We start from the raw sequence: 17,547 nt of genomic DNA, 5'->3' as shown, positions 1-17,547 counted from the left end.
ATACACTGATGTGTATAAAATAGGTAACTAAGAAGAACCTGCTGTATAAAAAAGAAAAGAAAATTCAAATAAAACAAACAATGAATGTTAAAAAAAAAAAGAACTCTGAGGTGGCAGGGTGGTTGTAGGGAGGGGTGATGAATACAGAGGTCCCAGCCCAGCACCTGGCAGACAGTTGGTGTTCAGTTAACAGCTGCTTTGGTTGATGTCTGCAAAGATGACACTTGCCATGAACACGGAGGCTTTCTGACAGCGGCTCGGGGCTGCTCAGAGGGTGCTGCTGCCTTTGTGCGCCCTCCCTCCCTCCCTTCTCCCTCTCCCCCTTTCTCCCTCCCCCCTTCTCCCTCCCCCCTTTCTCCCTCCCCCTTTCTCCCTCCCCCCTCTCTCTCCCCCTTTCTCCCTCCCCCTTTCTCCCTCCCCCCTTTCTCCCTCTCCCCCTTTCTCCCTCCCCCTTCTCCCTCCCCCCTCTCTCTCTCCCCCCTCTCCCTCCCCCTTTCTCCCTCCCCCCTTCTCCCTCCCCCCTTTCTCCCTCCCCCTTCTCCCTCCCCCCTTTCTCCCTCCCCCCACACACTTCTCTCCACCTGCCCTGCTTCCTCCCTTTCCTCCTTTCACACATGTATTTGGAGTTGTAACTTGCCAACTTGTAAAAAGGAGTCAAGGTGGCCATTAATAAAACAAAACTAGTATAATCACTACAACGGGGGGAAAAAGAGAAGCCGATGTCCCTGGAGAGGGGCAGTGAGTGACACTGCCTTCAAGATCCTGGTGAGGTGTAGCGTCCACCCCTTTACACGGAAAGTGTTTGAACGCGGGGCTGTCTACATCTTCTCCACGTAGAACCAGGGTTCCTGGGGCAGGTCTGGAGCTGGGAAACTTTTCAGGCCTTCAGGTCCTCCTGTCACCTTCTATTTCCAGGTGGGAAGGCTGAGTCCCACGGTCAGCGTGAGATGGGACCAAATATCACGGCTCTGGACAGTCTGAAGCACCGTGGGCATTGGCTGTTCCTGGCTTAGCAGGCAAACACCTGAGACAGGAAGGGGGCACGATTTCCCGTGTGACGGGGCAGCTCTGGGGAATCTGCTTTGGTGAGAATTCAAGTTGCGAAGTCTAGAGAACATGACGTGGAGTTGCAGTTAGTGGGGGTTTGCGGCTCTCGGCCACTCTCTGGGCTGGAATTCACGCGTCATCCAAGCCCCGTCTCCCACATCATCCGTTTAGAATCAGACTTTGGGAAAATCACACTGAACCTGAATCTTGGTGGGGTCTTTCCTGTGAAATAGAAATGATACTTCCTCCATCTGCTCACGGGACTTTTTGTGAAGGAAAGGAGAAGGATGTTGAAGTATTTCTTAAAGCACAACACTGCCGCCAAGGGTAGGATGTCACCAGACTCGCTTGCCTTGTCCGGGCTCCCCTACCCCATCCATCTGTCCATCGCTTGTGACTGAGAATGCCTGGAAGTTCTGGTTCCGCCTTGCGCCCTTCCGCCCTGGAATCTGTTTGTGATTCTTGCCCCAGGTTTCTCTAAGACTTCCTTACGTGCCTCTACTTGGTAGCCTATCCACACGTCATTTCATTTTTTTTTTTTTTGATGTGGAACATTTTTAAAGTCTTTATTGGATTTGTTACAGTATTGCTTCTGTTTTATGTTTTGGTCCTTTGGCCGCGAGAAATGTGGGATCCTAGCTCCCTGACCAGAGATCGATCCTGCACCCCATGCGTTGGACGGCGAAGTCTTAGCCACTGGACCACCAGGGAAGTCCCGACACGTCCACACTGGCTGCTTGACTTGGATTTGTGTAAATGGACTGACTTCTACATTGTGGTTCTTCTCTGGGTACGTGTTGTCACACATCCAATATCCTACAGAGAATATTAAGCAGAAGAAAGGCTTTAAATAACGTAAGAACTACCAAATCTCTCTGCCCTCATTTCTTTTAATAAACTAAATTCCTTCCCTCCCTCCTAAATATAGTGCCGACTGTATCCACTCCTGTTCACCTGCAGTTAGGGAAAAACAAACCCTTTGATAACAAGCAAACTCCTGTTAAAATTTCCACCCTGTACTTTGGGGCTACTCCCCAGATTCTGAGCTCAAATCTCAGGGTTCTGAGCTCAAATCTCAGGGGAGTTCGGCTCTGTCAAGTTTAGCAATCTTTGCCCACAAGGCAGGAACCGAGCATCATAAGCCCCACCCCCTGAAAAAGACCTGCCCCGCCCCCGGCCCGGCTTGGAGAGGAGGCCGCTGCGAGGGAGTGGGCCCTTCCTGTTGGCCCCGGGCAAGAGTTTCAACCTGTGTGTACCTTTGGGGTAATGGTTGTATCTGCCTGGTCCAGTTGGTCTCATCAATAAGTGGGACTCCCATCTTGGCACTCGAATTCCGTTGCAACACCTGAATTCTTGCTCCAGGGATGCACTAGTTTCCCAGGACTGCCTTTAACAAACATCGTGGCTTAAAACAAGAGAAATTTACTCTGTCACAGTTCTGGAGGCCAGGAGTCTGAAATCAGGGTGTCTGCAGAGGTGCACTCCCTCCGGAGGCTCTAAAGAAGGATACTTCTTGCTCCTTCCGGCTCCTGGGGCCCCAGGAGTTCCTTGCCTTTTGGCTCCATCAGGCCAACTTCTGCCTCTGTCTTCAGTGGCCTCCTGCCCTGCTCCCTCTGGGTGTCTCTTACAACGACACTTGTCGTGGGGTAACCCAGGCTTACAATGACACTTGTCGTGGGGTAACCCAGAATGGTCTCATCTTGAGACCTGTAAGTTAATTGCATCTGCAAAGACCCTTTCTTCCAAATGAGATCACAGTCACAGGTTCCAGGAGTTGTGATGTGGATACCTTTTGTTTTGAGGCTACCGCTCGACCCACTACGTGTACTATGTCCAAATCTCCTCCTATTGACTGCATGGTATCAACCTGGGCTAGTTTCGGCCAGAAACAATTACTTACCAGCTGTGCTTCCTTAGCTAAGTCATTAGATAAGTTGGCCTCAGTTTCCTCATCTGTATAATGGGGTTGCTAACACCTACCTCAAAGGATCATTGTGAAGGATTAAAATGAGACAACATGGAAAGCCCTTAGCATGATGTCTGGCATTTGACATGCACTTCATTCAATAAGCAGCTTATTCTTATGATAACTTTAAAAGCCTGTCAGGTACTTGGCACACGGTGGGTGCTAACAAGGGCTCTCTAATTTGGAATCTGCGTGCGAGATGAGAAGCAGGGAGACAGGGTGGGTGAGACAGGAAGCAAGGCCCTCTTCTCTTCCGCTGCTTTGGCATTCAGCTAACTGAATGGGTAGAGAATAAAAGACATTTTTTTCGAAAGTCCTTGAAAGTTTTTGATGAACTATGGAAAAAAATGTGTGCTGAATGTGTGAATGAATAATTGAACTCGCCTTCTAGGCCTGCATACATCAGCCACCGAGGGAGGAGGTGGCGGGATTTCAGGACAGCAGAGTATCCAGGTTGAAGATGGGAGAACCCCCGCATCACGACCAGAGGCAGAATGTTAAACCCAACCCTCTGGAGAGTATGGGAAGTACCACCTGACGAAGCCAGTCCGGGCTGACACTGATTAGGAGAATCAGGTCCAGCCTCAACCCTCCAACCAAGGAGATTGAGGACTTTGAGCAGGGTGGCTCCGAGAAGGAGGTGGAATTCTCAGGTAGGGTGAGGGGTGAGCCTTGGTTGAGGAAGGAAAGACGGGGAGCGTATTGGTGCCCTGGGGTGGCCGTAACGGAGTCCCACAGTGGACAGCGTTATTTTATTTTACTTTATTTTACTTTTTGACTGAGCTGTGCAGCATGTGGGATCTCCTTTCCCTGACTAGGGATCCAACCCGCGCCCCTGCATTGGAAGCGTAGAGTCTTAACCACTGGACCACCAGGGAAGTCCTCCGGTGGGCAGCTTCAAACAGCGGAAATGTATCCTCCGAAGGTTCTGGCGGCCAGAAGTTTGAGATCAAGGCGTTGGCAGGGCCATGCTCTGTCTGAAGGCCCTAGGAAGGAATCTGCTCCGTGCTTCTCCCTTGGCTGCTGTGTTGCCGGCAGTCCTAGGTCTGATGTCACGTGGCGTTCTCCTCGGTGTCTGTCTCCGTGTCTCTCCTCCTCTTGTAAGGACACCAGTCATACTGGACGAAGGGCCCACCCTACCCCAGGACAACCTCATCTTAACTTGATAACATCTGCAAAGACCCTGTTTCCAAATAAGGTCACCTTCTGAGGTTCTGGGAAGGTTGTGAGTTTTTCGGGGACATATCCGACCCCATGCAGGAAGGAACGTGAAGGAGAGAAGGAACAAGCGGGGCTGACCACAAGTCTTGCTCCCCCCGTGCCTGCCCTGCCCCAGGACCCAGCCGTGTGTGGTTCACAAAATGTCCCCCAAACAAGCTTGGGGTAGGGTGGGACCATAGCACCCCAACCTTGTCATCTCCCCAGCCTCCCCTTCCCCACTCACCCAAACCCGCTCCACTGTCCCCTCCCCCAGGTCAGAATCCTGAGGCTGCCCTGGACGCCCTCCTCTCTCTCGCTCCCCTCCCCTCCCCTGTCAACCTGTGTCACTTTCACCCTTCCTACCCCATGGGCCCCACTGCTTCGCTCCATCCTGGGTCCCCGTCCCAGCCTCCAGGGTCGGGGGCTGAAACCCCTCCATCCAGTGGTGGCCGAGTGACTGCTGATGACCGGGCAGGTCCTCGCCCCAAACCTTCAAGGCCTGTCCTCTTGGCCTTTGATGCCGGGACCTCCTCCAGGTGGCTGCTTCGCAGGGGTGCCATGTGCGCTTTGGGGATCCAGCTGAACCCAGCACTGGCAGTTCAGGGGTGGGGGCCACCTTGCCTCCCGCCCACTGCAGCCCGGGCACTGGTCCATCCCAGCACCCACTGCACAGCTCACCTAGCAGTGTTGCCCGGGAGGAGGAATTCCATTCGCTTACTTAAAGTTCCCCCGGCACGCAGTGCGTATCCTGTAACTGTCTGCAAGGGCATGATCCCCATTTTATACGGAGAGATGGACACTCAGAGCAAACAGCTCACATCATTCAGCCAGTGGGTGTGACAGCCAAGCTTCAGACCCCCCAGCCTCAGCCAGCGGAAAAGACACGCGCAGGATCCCAGAGTGACACCGTGGGGCCCCGTCACCTGCCCCCAGGAGGCTGACGTCTGGGCAGATTTGGGGCAGCACATCAGGGACCAAAGAGGGTTACTGAGCTCTTCTCTCGGTGCTCAGACCAAACTTGCAGCCCCTGCTTGGGATCCCACCCAGGTACCCTAACCATCAGAGTCTCCCTTGGCCGCAAACCCTCCCTGACCTGCCTCTCGGCCCATCAACCTGGTTTGTTCAGGGCAAGATCACCGTCCACTTGGGCTCACAGGTCAGACACGCAGGAGTACTGGGGCGTCCCCTCTGTCCCCGCGGTCTTGCCTGAGGTTGGCCTCAGCTCTAAGCACCCCCTCAACCCACCTGCCTCTCCACCTGGGCAGGGCCAGATCTGGCCCGTCCTCCCAGGGCTGCATCCTAACCTGTCGCCCTGACCCACATCCCCTGACACCTGGAATCTGCAGACAGTGACGCAGTCACGGCACTTTACGTGTCAATGGCTCCCCTCACCTACTGACCACCCCAACTGCTTTGGGAAGCGTCTGGCCTCTGCCTCTGTTCCTGGCATACCTCCTATCCTCTCCATAGGGCAGTTGCCGCCCTGCCCTGTCCCTCCCGTGCCCCCTGAGGCTTCTGTGATCACCTGGGACGCTCCAGTCTCCCGAGTGGGCGTGGCCTATGGGTTCAGAATCAACAAGAGAGAAGTAGCTCAGCTCTCTCCCCTTGAGTAGGACAAGTCGGGAACCCTGGGTCCCATCGCGGTAAACTGCTCCTTAAGTCACCTTGCTTGCACTTCCTTCTTAGACCCCACAGGTGCTTCGTGGGATCACCCCCGGGGATCACCTCCCAGCTAAACTCCTTCAATAGAATCCTAGTTCAGGGCCAGCTTCTGGCTTAAATCCAAGCTAAGCCACCACCTCCTTCCTCTCCCGGCATAGCTGTGTCCACACCCACCTATGCATTTATTCCTCCACGCCAGTGCTCACCGGGCCCCTTGCCCTGCAAGGCCCTGCCCCACAGCTATACTTTGAAAGCAACGGAGCTCAGACTCAAGCCCAAGCCTCCAGGATCTCCGTCGTCACTGACATCCACCAACTAGGTGACTTGCAAGTAAACTAACCGCCTAGAGCCTCAGTTTCCCCACGCAGAGTGGAGGTGACGGCAATCACCCCAGGGCGTCGTGAGGGGTTAGGGAGATCATAGAGTGTGAGGCTCGCCAGTGGAGATGGGGGCTGCCTTCTCGGTGCTCCCCACCCTGTTTATGCCTCTTGCTGGCATCTATCCTGGGCCCTCTTCTGAGGCGGTGTTGTCCCCGTCAGCCTGGGAGCCCCTTGAAGGTAGCAATGTCCCCATAACCTCCAGCGCGACACCTGTCACGTGAAGCAAGAGCACTCTGCTCCCTGATAATCACTCCCCTGGAAGCACTTCGGCTTAGTCCACGGAGAGGAGAAGCAGGCTTGGGGTGAGACAAGTAAAAAAGAACTTCCTCTCTTGCTCTGCAGAAAGGCTCCAGGCTCAGAATCACGGCTGGGTCATGAGTCTGGAAGTAAAACCATCAGCAAATGAGAGAGGAAAGCAGAGAACCAATTCCACTCTCGGCTTCGTTCGGTCTCGCACGTGCAAAGGTGAGAGAGACCGAGGGCTTGTCCCCCTTCCCCTCTCCACCTGCGTGTTCGTGCAAAGGTGAGAGAGACCGAGGGCTTGTCCCCCTTCCCCTCCCCGCCTGCGTGTTCCCTTCCTCCTTATAAGGGTCATCCTCCACGTATGTACAACACATGGACACGTTCTTGAACAAGAACTGCACAGCTGACTTAGAGCCTCTGATGATGTGGGTGTGAAAGTACTAATTAGGATGGAGCTCTAATAATAGGAGCTTTGGGGCAGAGACAGTGTCAGGTGGGACCGAGGCTTGGCTCCCGTGGGGACTGCACTTGCCTTTGCGGTACCCGCAGTGGGGCTGCAGGCCATCAGGGGTGCATCCGGGGAGCACCTATCCTTCTCTGGGCGCTTTCTCACTTGATGCACGTCAGTCACTTTTACCAGGGGAACCAGGCCTTGAAAGCAGTTTCTGACTCCCAAGATGGCCAGGTACCACCTTCCCACTCTGTCCTTCCCAGAGAAGTTTGTGCTGGGAGGTGGTGCGGGGATGCTCCCCTGAGGCTGTGGGCATGGCCGCCGCACCTTGCGTACAACCCCAGTCTCTCCAGTTCCCCGCGCTCCTCCCGGCGGGGGTCCCAGAGCGTCTTCCTTTGGGGCTACCTCCCCTCGAATTACTGAGAGCTGGCATTCGGGGACCTGGCAGACCCGGGTTCAAATATAGGGCTCCCAACACACAGCTGGGTGGCTGGGTTAGTTCACATCGCTGCACCTCAGTTTTCCCATCTGTAAATGGGGCATCATGTTACTATGTCCCAGGGCTATTATGAGGAGACAATCAAATAACATACGTAACAATACCTAGTCAGTGCTGGTGCTTGAACGTCCTCTGCAAGCGCTAATTCTAGTCTCCTCCCCAGCCCAGCCGCCACCTTCCCGGTTCTACTCCTCTACCTCAGCCCAGCCGACATCCGTTTTGGGGGAACAGAGGCGTCCACTGGGGCCGAGGCAGAGGAACAGATTGGAGGTCTGCTGTCACACCTAGCGCCTATCCTTGGCAGTGCTGCATGGAATACTTAACATTCTGCCAACAGGGTAGATCTGGTGTCATGTGCCCTCACCACAAAAGAAAAAAGTAAGTGAAAAACAAGTTTTTAATAAAGGAGGCGGAGGGAAACTTTTGGATGAATAAGTTCATGGTCTCCATTGTGGCGATGGTCTCATGGGTGTATCCCTATCTCCAAAACTCATCAAGTTGTACACAGGAAATATGTACAGCTTTTTGTATTCCAGTCATACCTCAATCATGTGGTTTCTCTGGGTTTTAAATTCTGTCTCTGAAAATCATACTGTTGCTTGCAGCGTAGGTAAGAAAATGCATGTGTAATAGGAAAACAGCCACCCCACCTCTGCAAAGCTTTTGATCCTGAACCTGTAATAACACCAGGAAGGAGACCCAACTAGAAGGGCAGGTGGCCAGAGGTGGTGGAAACGCCCTGGGTTTGGAATCAGACAGCCCTGAGCTGGAATCTTTTTTTTTAAATAGACTTATTTATTTTTATTGATTTATTTTTGGCTGCATCGGGTCTTTGTTTCTGCTCGCAGACTTTCTCTAGTTGCGGCGAGCGGGGGCTACTCTTCGTTGCGGTGCGCGGGCTTCTCGTTGCTGTGGCTTCTCTTGTTGCAGAGCACGGGCTCTAGGTGCGCGGGCTTCAGTAGTTGTGGCATGTGGGCTCAGTAGTTGTGGCTCACGGGCTCTAGAGCGCAGGCTCAGTAGTTGTGGAACATGGGCTTAGTTGCGGCACACGGGCTTAGTTGCTGCGCGGCATGTGGGATCTTCCTGGGCCAGGGGAGATCCTGGACCCGAGTCCCTTGTATCGTCAGGCGGATTCTTAACCACTGTGCCACCAGGGAAGTCCCCTGAGTTGTAATCTTGACTCTAGCCCACTCTGGCCAAGACCTGGGACAAGTTATTAGCTTCCCTGGGCTTCTAAAAAGTCCTTTACAAGAAGCGAGTAATTACATCTGCCGCCCGGGTGCGCAGGAGGCATGAGATTTACTTAGATGATGACGTAGTGAAACAGTCTAGTCGGCCTGGCGGGGTGGGCACATATGGTGATGGGTAACCCATCCATGCCGGTTTCCTTTCTCATCCCTCCCTCTTTAAATACCCAGGGAGCCTCAGCCTGGCACCCTGAGGACCTCCATCTCAACCCATCAGAACCTCCCCCATCCTGCCCCTCCAGGGCAGTCTTGTGTGTGTGTGAAGCGACTTGGGATTGCAGGAACTACCTGGTCTGGTTGACTGCCAACCTACAATCCACAACACGGAGGACGCGTCCTTCCTTGTCAGCTGACTTATCAAGAGGCGTATAGTGTAGAAATGCGACTGTGGATCAACGAAGGTTTTTGCAGGGAAAAGCTTTGAGACTTCTTGGAATAAGTGTATTTGAAACAAAACTTTGAAACTGTAGTCAACCAATGGCTGGCTGATATCCATGAGGGGAACCCAGGAGGCCGGAGCTCCAGTCCGTCTCCCCCCTGACCTTGAACAAGGTCTTTCCACTGAGTGCTGGGGCAGGAAGGGCCCTTACAGGTCAGAGAGGGGAAGCACCACCCAGGGATCCCTGGTCAGGGAACTAAGATCCCCCGGGCCGTGCGGCGGGGCGTGGTCAAAATAAATGAAAAAAAAAAAAAAAAGCGTGGGGGGGGGAGTGGGTGGGATTTGGACACAGGGTGGAGACCACGCCAAGACCTAGGCAGACGTCGGGGTGACGCGTCTACAAGCGAAGGAGCGCCAAAGACGGTCAGAAAACCTTCAGAAACCAGGGGAGAAGCCTGGAACTGTCTCCCTGGGAGCCCTCGGAAGGAACCTGCCCCGTGCACACCTTGATCTCGGATTCCGGCCTCCAGACTATGAGAGAGTACGTGTCTGTTGTTTAAGCCTCCCTGTGCGCGGTGCTTTGTTAAGACGGCCCCAGGAAACTTCCACAGGGGCCCCGTAGTAAGTGTTAATTTCTGCTCTGGACCAATCAGCCACACAGAGTTCCTCAAACTCACTTGAGCCAGGCTGCATCCAGGGTGGTTGGATCCCTCTACTGAGAGGCTGCGGGAGGGATTAAATGAGCACCAGCAGGGGACAGATGCTCAAGGGAAGTACTTCCTTTCTGGAGATCATTTCCTTTTTTTTTTTTTTTTTGGAAAACAGCACTTTTAGGAAAAAATATATCTATAAGTCTGCGTTCAGAGCAGAGGCCTTGAACACTGCAGGCCGAGTGGGTCCTGTCTGGCGCCTGGAGGAGGGGATGGGCAGCCCTCCCTCCAGTGCGTCAGCGAGGGTCCAAGGGGTGGGGACTGTGCTGTGCTGGACGTGTGTCCAGGGCATTCGTGGCGCCCCAGGTCGTGTCCCTGTGACCGTGAGCAGGTCCTGGTAGCTCCTCTATGCCTGCGTTTCCTCACTCGCTGGGGGGTGGCCATCACTCCTGCCCTCCCAGGCCTCTGCAGCTGCTGCGTTGGTGGCGTCAAGCAGACCCTCCGAGGGCCGGGGCGTGGAGTTGACAAGGGATATCGACGCGTTTCTGGCGAGCCGTCCATGTGCACAGCCCCCCGGGGGGGGAATTCTGAGGCCCTAAACGTCCTGAGTTTCCTCCACCACCAAGTGTGATGCTTATTTGGCAGGAAATCCTGCCCTGAGCTGACAGGAGGCTCTTCACTGCTCTCATTGCACTTCTGGTGAGTAGAAGTGCATCTGGCTGTGGAAACACCGAGGTTTGATTATTGAGGAATGAGGTGACCCGCTGGAGAGGTCAGGAATGTTTGGTACACGCTTCGGGTGACTATTAAAATCTGAGAAATTTTGGTCAGTGTGTATCAGAACGTACCTGGCCCCATGCTGGGTGCTTGCTAGCCCTCGCGCCGTCTTCTAATGAGGAGACGCAGGAGCGAGGGTCCCAGAAGCCGCCCAAGAGGCCAGAGAGCCGCGGGGCGGTGGGACCTGGAGTAGAGCCTGTGCCTGCTCGTTGGAACTAAACTGTGTGTGGGATTCCTGGGGCCACTGTAACAAGGTACCACCGACTGGGGAGGGGGCGCTTAAAACCACAGAAATGTTTTTGTTCACGGTCTGGAGGCCAGAAGTCCTAGATCAAGGCGTCAGCAGGGCTGGTTCCTTTTGGAGGAGAATCCTCCCCAAGTCTCCTCCAGCTTCCTGTGGTTCCGACAGTCCTTGGTGTTCCTCGGCTTACAGACGCCACCCTCTGTCTCCGTCGTCACAGGGTCTTCTCCCCGTGTGTCTCTCTCCGCTCCCCTACTTATAAGGACACCAGTCACATTGGATTTAGGGCCCACCCTGGTCCAGTGCAACTTCATCTTAACTAATGAGCAGAAGTGTGTGTGATATGGGGCTGGAGAGGGGAGAGGATGCCTCCAGGAACTGATGGGTGGGGCCGATGCCCTGTGGGGCTGCTGAGCTCACACTGGCATGTGTTGAGTGGAGTTGCCCAGCAACCTCCAAGGAGATGCACCGGGGCAGCTGGGGCACAGGTCCGAGCCTGCCAGCGTCCGGCAGGTGTCTCCCAGGTACGATATCGCGCAGCCTCTGAGCTGGTAGGCAAGTGACTGGACAGGGTCTGGCCACCCACTTTGCAGGAAGCAGAGTGACAGTCTGTCATGCTGCTGTTGGCTCTGTGGCTCGACGCGAGGGAGGCCTGAGTCTTCTGCACCAGCGTCCCAGGCTCTAGACAGCACCTTCCCTGACCTCTAGCCACTGCTCTGGACCAAGGGGAACTGTGCCAGGGTAAGATGAAGTGGAGCATTGGGAAGACAGCAGTCCCCGGAGTCACGAAAACTGGAGGGTGAATCCTGTCTCCATCCCTACAGCTGGCGGACCCTGTAATTCATCACCCAAGCAGGGACACATCTGAGAGTAGAAGGGGGCACTGTTAAACATTACCCAGAACAATAGGCATAAATGGGACAGTCCTAGGCACCTGACGTGTGTGGATACCCCATCTGCAGCTCAGGGAAGTTACTGAACCACTTTGAGCCTCAGTGTGCTTATCTGTAAAGTGGGCATAGCTGGACTCACCTTCATAGGATCAAATGAAATACAGGATGCCTTCTAGAGAGGGCAGAGGAAAGGCTCTCAATAAATGGTGCCTACAACAGTAACACTGATGGAAGTCAAATCTGTACCCTCCCTGAGAACTCACTCCTATGCCTGTTCAGACACTCAAGCCCCCCCAGACCCTCACTTCCTCTGTGCCGAGTCTGTGGTAGCCCCAGGAATCTGCACCTGCCTCCCTGAGCTGCTTGTGAAGTCCTTTTTCAACATTCACCTTGGCCTTTTAGGAATCTTTCCCAGGGGGAAGAAACTGAAGACTCATTCTTTATTCTGAGAATATTCACGAAGATGTTCGGTTCTTTCTGGTGGACCAAGGGCTTTTGTAGACGGGCTCTCATTAACCCTCCCCAGAGCGCTGCGTTATGAGAGCTACAGCTATTCCCCTTCTGAGTCGGGTCCTTCCAAAGCAGAGGGCAAATCGCGCTTAAAGTCTGTTTCTGAGGTGCAATCCCAGGGCAGCAAGAGTAAGGGAAAGAGAAGGAGAGAAGAACCACGGGGACGGATTATTGGGCTGTCCGCCACTTCCCACGAATGACAGCTGTTTGCTGGGTTCTGTGGGACGTTTAACAGGCCTCCTGGTGGGCCCACTGGGCCCCAGAGCATTCTAACCAGCTAGGGACGGAGCGATGTTGATTTGCTGGCTCCTTCCTGAATCCTGTTTCTAGTTGGTCCAAGTTCATATGATGAAGTAACTCGCTCCCTGGACTTCTGAGTTGTGTTTTTCAGCCCGTTGGTCGGTCCACCCCAAGCTGTAGAGCTTCACTCAGAAGCCAGAACAGGCGGGAGCAGCAGGGCCCCAAGGGTCCACAGGGTTGGACACGGTGCTGGAGCCACTGCAGCTCCCCCTGTGGCAGGAGCGTGGCCGAGGCTGTGCTGCGGCCCTCACTTCGAGGCCAGTTAAGCTGGGGGTGGGCAGAGACTGTGATTGGGGCTCTCCACTGAGCAAGCAGCCAAGGTCTGGGGCCGGGAGGCACCGAGTGGGTCTGGGGGTAACTGTGGTTGGGTGGATAATTCCCATTTTACATCCGAAGAAATGGAGGCTAGGAGATGTTCAGTAACTTGTCAAGAGGTGGACCCAAGTCTCGAACCCAGATATCCAGGCTCCAGTCCAGGCCCCCGTCCACCTGACCACAATGCAAGTAAGAGAAATGTGGACGCTGGGATGAATTGCAGACACGGCTCATGTCTATGGCCATGATTAACAGCTCACCTTTCCAAAAATGGAACCTACCTTCCTTTCAGCCTTCATTCATTCATCCCCTCGCTCACTTATCCATCAGGTAAACACCTACTTGACTCCAGGGCCCTGTGCCTTCCGTCAACACCCGTATACTATGCTCTGCCCACAAGCCAGACCCAGAGTCGGCTCAGGCTCCAGCGGGGAAGCAGTTACCTTTACTCTGGGGCGGAATGTCCCCCTTGCTAAGTAAGCTCTTCACGGCGAGTCTTCAGAGGGAGGAGTGAAGAATTGATGTGTAGAAATTAGAAGAAGTTCCCAGCAAAGGTGGCATTTGAAGTGACTCTTGGGGGATGAAGAGGATTTTAAAAAGCGGGTTCTGAGAGAAAGGGCATTCCAGATGGACAGCATGGGCCAAGGGAGGGTGTCCCGGCGTGCAGGACGCTTTCAGGGAAAAGTGTGTCTGAAGCAGCAGCACAGGACTCCTTGTAGGTTTTGTTTTTGTTTTCTTTTTTCTCCACATAACCAGTTCCCTCACTGTCAGAGAGCACCCAGCCCTAGGCCTTTCTCACTTGCTCAGGAATTAGGTAACTGAAAACAACAGAGAAGAGGATCATTGACGGAAACTTGCCAACAGCACCATCCCCCCAGTCCGCGTCTGCCTGAGGCTGTGTAGGTCATGGACAGCTTGAATATCCTCTCTGTTGATTTAATTACATACATGGCCAATGAAATGATTATGAAATTTTACTAAAAAGCCAGTGACATTTACAGAGATTACAATAGGAACCCTCTCGCATGCACTCTCCCTCTGGCCCTGGGAACACTGGTCCCTGCGCAGTCCACTTTCCCTGGCTGGCGTCCAGGCCAGCTCAAGTGCTAAGTAGAGGGGACACCATCCAAGTTGGGCTGAACCTGGAGTGGAAGGAGCCAGAGTCAGACTTTTTGTTTTGCATTTGGTGAGCCCTGCTTCTCCCCAGCTGGCGCTAGACGAAACCGATGACAGCACTTAGCACACGCATTAGTTTTTTGAGTTTTTAACAAAGCTCACAAAGTAATCAGTGATTCCTCACTGAGTGTTTCCCAAAGGCTAGGTGCTGGGGGTGGGGAGAAGACCCTGGTGTTCGGGGGGGCCCAAGAAACACAGCAAGTCACTTGTGGCAAATGTCCTGAATAGGAGGTCAGAACAACACTGGGGTCCCGACCTGAAAAAAATTCCAACAACTTCTGCTGACAGTAGAAGCAAGGGGCGGCTCGTTGGCACATGCTGAAAGGGGCCATTTGTTAACTGCCTGTGCCTGGGTATTTTTTGTGCTGCAGAGGAATACGAAGCTATAATGATTTATCGGTGTAAACGTTTAACGTTTACTTTGAGTAATACGGTTGCACCATTTCTCCCCAGCATCTCTCAAACATACCAGGATGCTACCGATACGGCACAAAGCTTTCCGACGTTAATTGGTAAAGATGGTAACTCCACGATGCTTATCGACTCGGAGACATTAACCTCCTGGCTGCGGGACTGGGAGTTTTGAAATGCGATCTCGGCAGCTGTAGTTATAATTGTTTAATGTCACATTGACCGGGCACGTTTACGATTTTTAACAAGTCTTAAAAAGTTCAATGACATCTGTTGAGAGTTTAATTGTGAGTGTAAAAAAAAATCATTAAAGGAACAGTCAAGAGATCAATTTTCATACTGTTTAAATAACACGGTGGCCATCAGGCGGTGGCGGAATCTGGCGACATGAGTAATTTAATCTCCCAAGTCGCAGCGCCAGTGCACTGGAGGCAGTAGGGGAGGGAGGCGGACGGAGACAGAGAAAGAGGGAGCAGCGGAAAAGAGGGATCGGCGAGAGCCAGAGGAGAACAGAAATGGAAAAGTGGACATTTCCCCTCCCACCGTAAAGTATCTCCAACCCCGGCCTCAAGCTGGGCGTCCAAGGTTTTCCTCGGGTTTGGCTGGGGGCGGGGGCAGAAAAGAGGAGGAGCGGCCGGCGCGAGCGGTCCGGGGGCTGGCGCCCCAAGCCGCGGGCTCGGGAGTTTGCGCCCCTCCGCGCCGCCACTTTTGTTCTGCGCTCCAGGCGCCGGGCCGCGGCGGGGCGGCAGTGCGCACGCGCGGGCGGGGCGGGGGCGGGGCGGGCGGCGGGCTCCGGCACCGCCCCCCGCCGCCCCGGCCCGCTCCATCCGGGCACTGCCGAATTAGCATCGTGCCGAGGCACAACTTTGCCGAGGCCCAGGGAGATCCAGGCGCGCGCTCCGCAGGAAATATAGTCCCTGCTGGCTGGCGGCTCTCGCGGGCGGCGGCGGCGGCGGCGGCGGCGGGGCGGGCGCGCGCGAGGCTGCGCGGGGCTCCCGGCGCCGGGGGGCCATGCGCCGGGCCGCGCCGGCAGCCTGGGGACCCGGCGCAACTTGCCGGGCAGCCTGAGGAGTTGGGGCGGCCGCGGGCTCGGCGCCGCGGCGCCCGGCCGCCTTTCTTCCCCCTCGCCAGAACCCGCCTCCCTTTTGGCCGTTGGGGAGGGGGCTCGTGTCCCCCCCTCCTCGGAGACCCGGTCGGCCCCCGTCCGCTCCAGCCCCCGCGGAGCCGCGCAACTTCCCCGGAGCTGGGGCCAAAGTGAGCGCAAAGTGCTGCCCAAGTTGCCGGGATGGAGCTGCAGAGCCGGCCCGAGGCGCTCGCCGTGGAACTCGCGCGCCACCAGGTAGGCGGTCGGGGGCTGCGGGCCTGGGGTCGGGGCTCCAGGCGCCGGAGACCCGCGTCCTCTTCCCCGTCGCAGGGTCTTCAGGGCTGGAGGGGCTCGGAGGGGCCCCTCCTTGAGCCTGCCCCAGGGGCGGGGGAAGTATGTACATGAACGGACCCCCCCTTTGGGCTTCCCCTCTGCCCCCTCCTTTCGTACAATCCTGCACAGTTTGGGGGTCGAGGGCCCTTGGGACCCGAGCCTGGAGTCTTCTCTTTCTCGAGCAGGGTCTGCAGGACAGGGGTCCCGGGAGGGGACCCCTTGGTGCGCCTGCCCGGGGTGCGTGTGAGAGTGTGTGCGCCGACCCCCTCCGGCCCCCATCCCCCGGTGCAATCCTGCACAGTTTGCAAAAGTAGTTTTGGCGATTGTTGCTCGGGCGAGCAGCGGCGTGGCGGCCGGAGCCCGAGCGGTATTGCGGCGTGCGCGTGTGTGTGTTGGGGAGATTAGGACGCGACTTGAATATTTATGAGCTTTGCTCGACACGGACTCGCCGTGTTTACTTGGCTCTTTGTTCCTCCCCCCTCCCCCGGCACACACTCACACTCACTCGCACACGTACCCCGGCCTGCAAACTTGCACGGCTCGGGCCGCGCCGCCGGGTGGCCACGGCCCCCGCCCCGCCCCGCGAGCTGCCCAGATGCGGCGGCAGCCACAGGTAAGCGGCCCCGTGCGGCACTGCCCGGCCGCCGCGCGTGCGGGACGCGGCCGGGGGAACTTGGGGCGCGCGGCTGGCGGCCCGGGCCGGGGGCTGCGGCCCGCGGGGCTCCGGGCGCACTTGACGCCCGGGGCGGCCGGCCTGAGCCCGCTCCTCCGTGTTTCCGCAGAACGGCGACCTCAAGAAACAGCTCCACGAGAGGCAGCCGCGGATCGCCGCGCTCAGCGACAAACAAGTAAGCGAGCTGGAGCCTGCCCCCCGCCTCCCGCCCGGGGTGGGGAGGAGGGGTCGCCGGGCACTTTGGCAGCACCCTGAAAAGTGCCGGCCTCGGCGCCGCGCGCTCAGACTCCCAAAGGAGTCTCTCCAGCCCTCAAAGTTACCCGCACCCCCTTTTCTGGAAAGAAAGAGCCGGATTCTTGGAGGCCGAGGGGGGAGAGCGCGGCTCCCGCGGTGGCCGAAAGAGAGAAGCTGCACTTAAAAGGCGGCGAGCAGCCCGGCGTCCATTTTGAGTTGGTGGACATGTTTTTGGAATGTGGAAATTCTCCCGGCTCAGTGTCCGCCGCCTCACGCTGTTGTGAGGGTGGGGGGAGAAGGGGCGGTAATTCGGGCCTGGACACCAAACTACTTGGAAGCGATTTCTGGGTTCCGTTGCAAATCTTATTTAAAGAATCGTTCCTCCGGGCCCCCCTCCCCTCCACTTCTCCAGCATCACTTTTATTCTTGGAACCTGACGCCAGCTCCCGGGGAACAAAAGAAAGGCGCCCCCAGGACCCCCCCAGTTCTGCCCCAACTTTGGTCTCCGGGCATCAGGTGTAGACTGGGACACGCAAGAAGCTCATTGCGATGGGGGGCGCGGCCGCCGACCCCTCCCGGCCCCTCGGCGAGGAAAAGTTGTCCATTGTGACTTAGTTGCGCTGAGCTCAGCGGTAGGGGTTTCAGCACCACGAACAGATGCCGCCGCCGGAGCGCGGCCGGCCGCGCGCCCCCGCCCCCTCCCTCCCCGCCGCTCGCTCCCCTCCCCCTCCGCCCCTCCCCCTGCGCTCCCTGCCGGCACACGCACTCCCGCCCCTTCCCCGAGCCGCCCCGAGCCGAGAACTTTGAGCGGCACAGCCAATGGCGCTCTCGGGGCTCCGAGGCTGGCGGGGGCGGGGGCGCCGGCGCCCTCCCCGC

General features: G+C 56.2%; 1 protein-coding gene across 3 annotated transcripts in view; it reads left to right on the top strand.

The window, feature by feature from the left end:
- The first annotated feature begins 15,632 nt into the window (after positions 1-15,632).
- PHF21B (PHD finger protein 21B) overlaps positions 15,633-17,547 on the top strand; it is a 94,517-nt gene continuing 92,602 nt past the window's right edge. For 2 of the 3 annotated variants that reach the window (XM_060024003.1, XM_060024001.1), the window contains exons 1-2: positions 15,633-15,686; positions 16,547-16,612. In XM_060024003.1, coding sequence (XP_059879986.1) covers positions 15,633-15,686; positions 16,547-16,612 — 120 coding nt within the window. Of the gene's footprint in view, positions 15,687-16,359; positions 16,378-16,546; positions 16,613-17,547 lie in introns of those variants that run through there. The other variant, XM_060024004.1, reaches the window with a different exon arrangement.

The sequence above is a fragment of the Delphinus delphis genome, chromosome 11 (genome assembly GCF_949987515.2).
Source record: "Delphinus delphis chromosome 11, mDelDel1.2, whole genome shotgun sequence".
Lineage (NCBI taxonomy): Eukaryota > Metazoa > Chordata > Mammalia > Artiodactyla > Delphinidae > Delphinus > Delphinus delphis.
The sequence above is the reverse complement of the archived record's forward strand: the minus strand, read 5'-3'. Positions and strand labels throughout refer to the sequence as shown.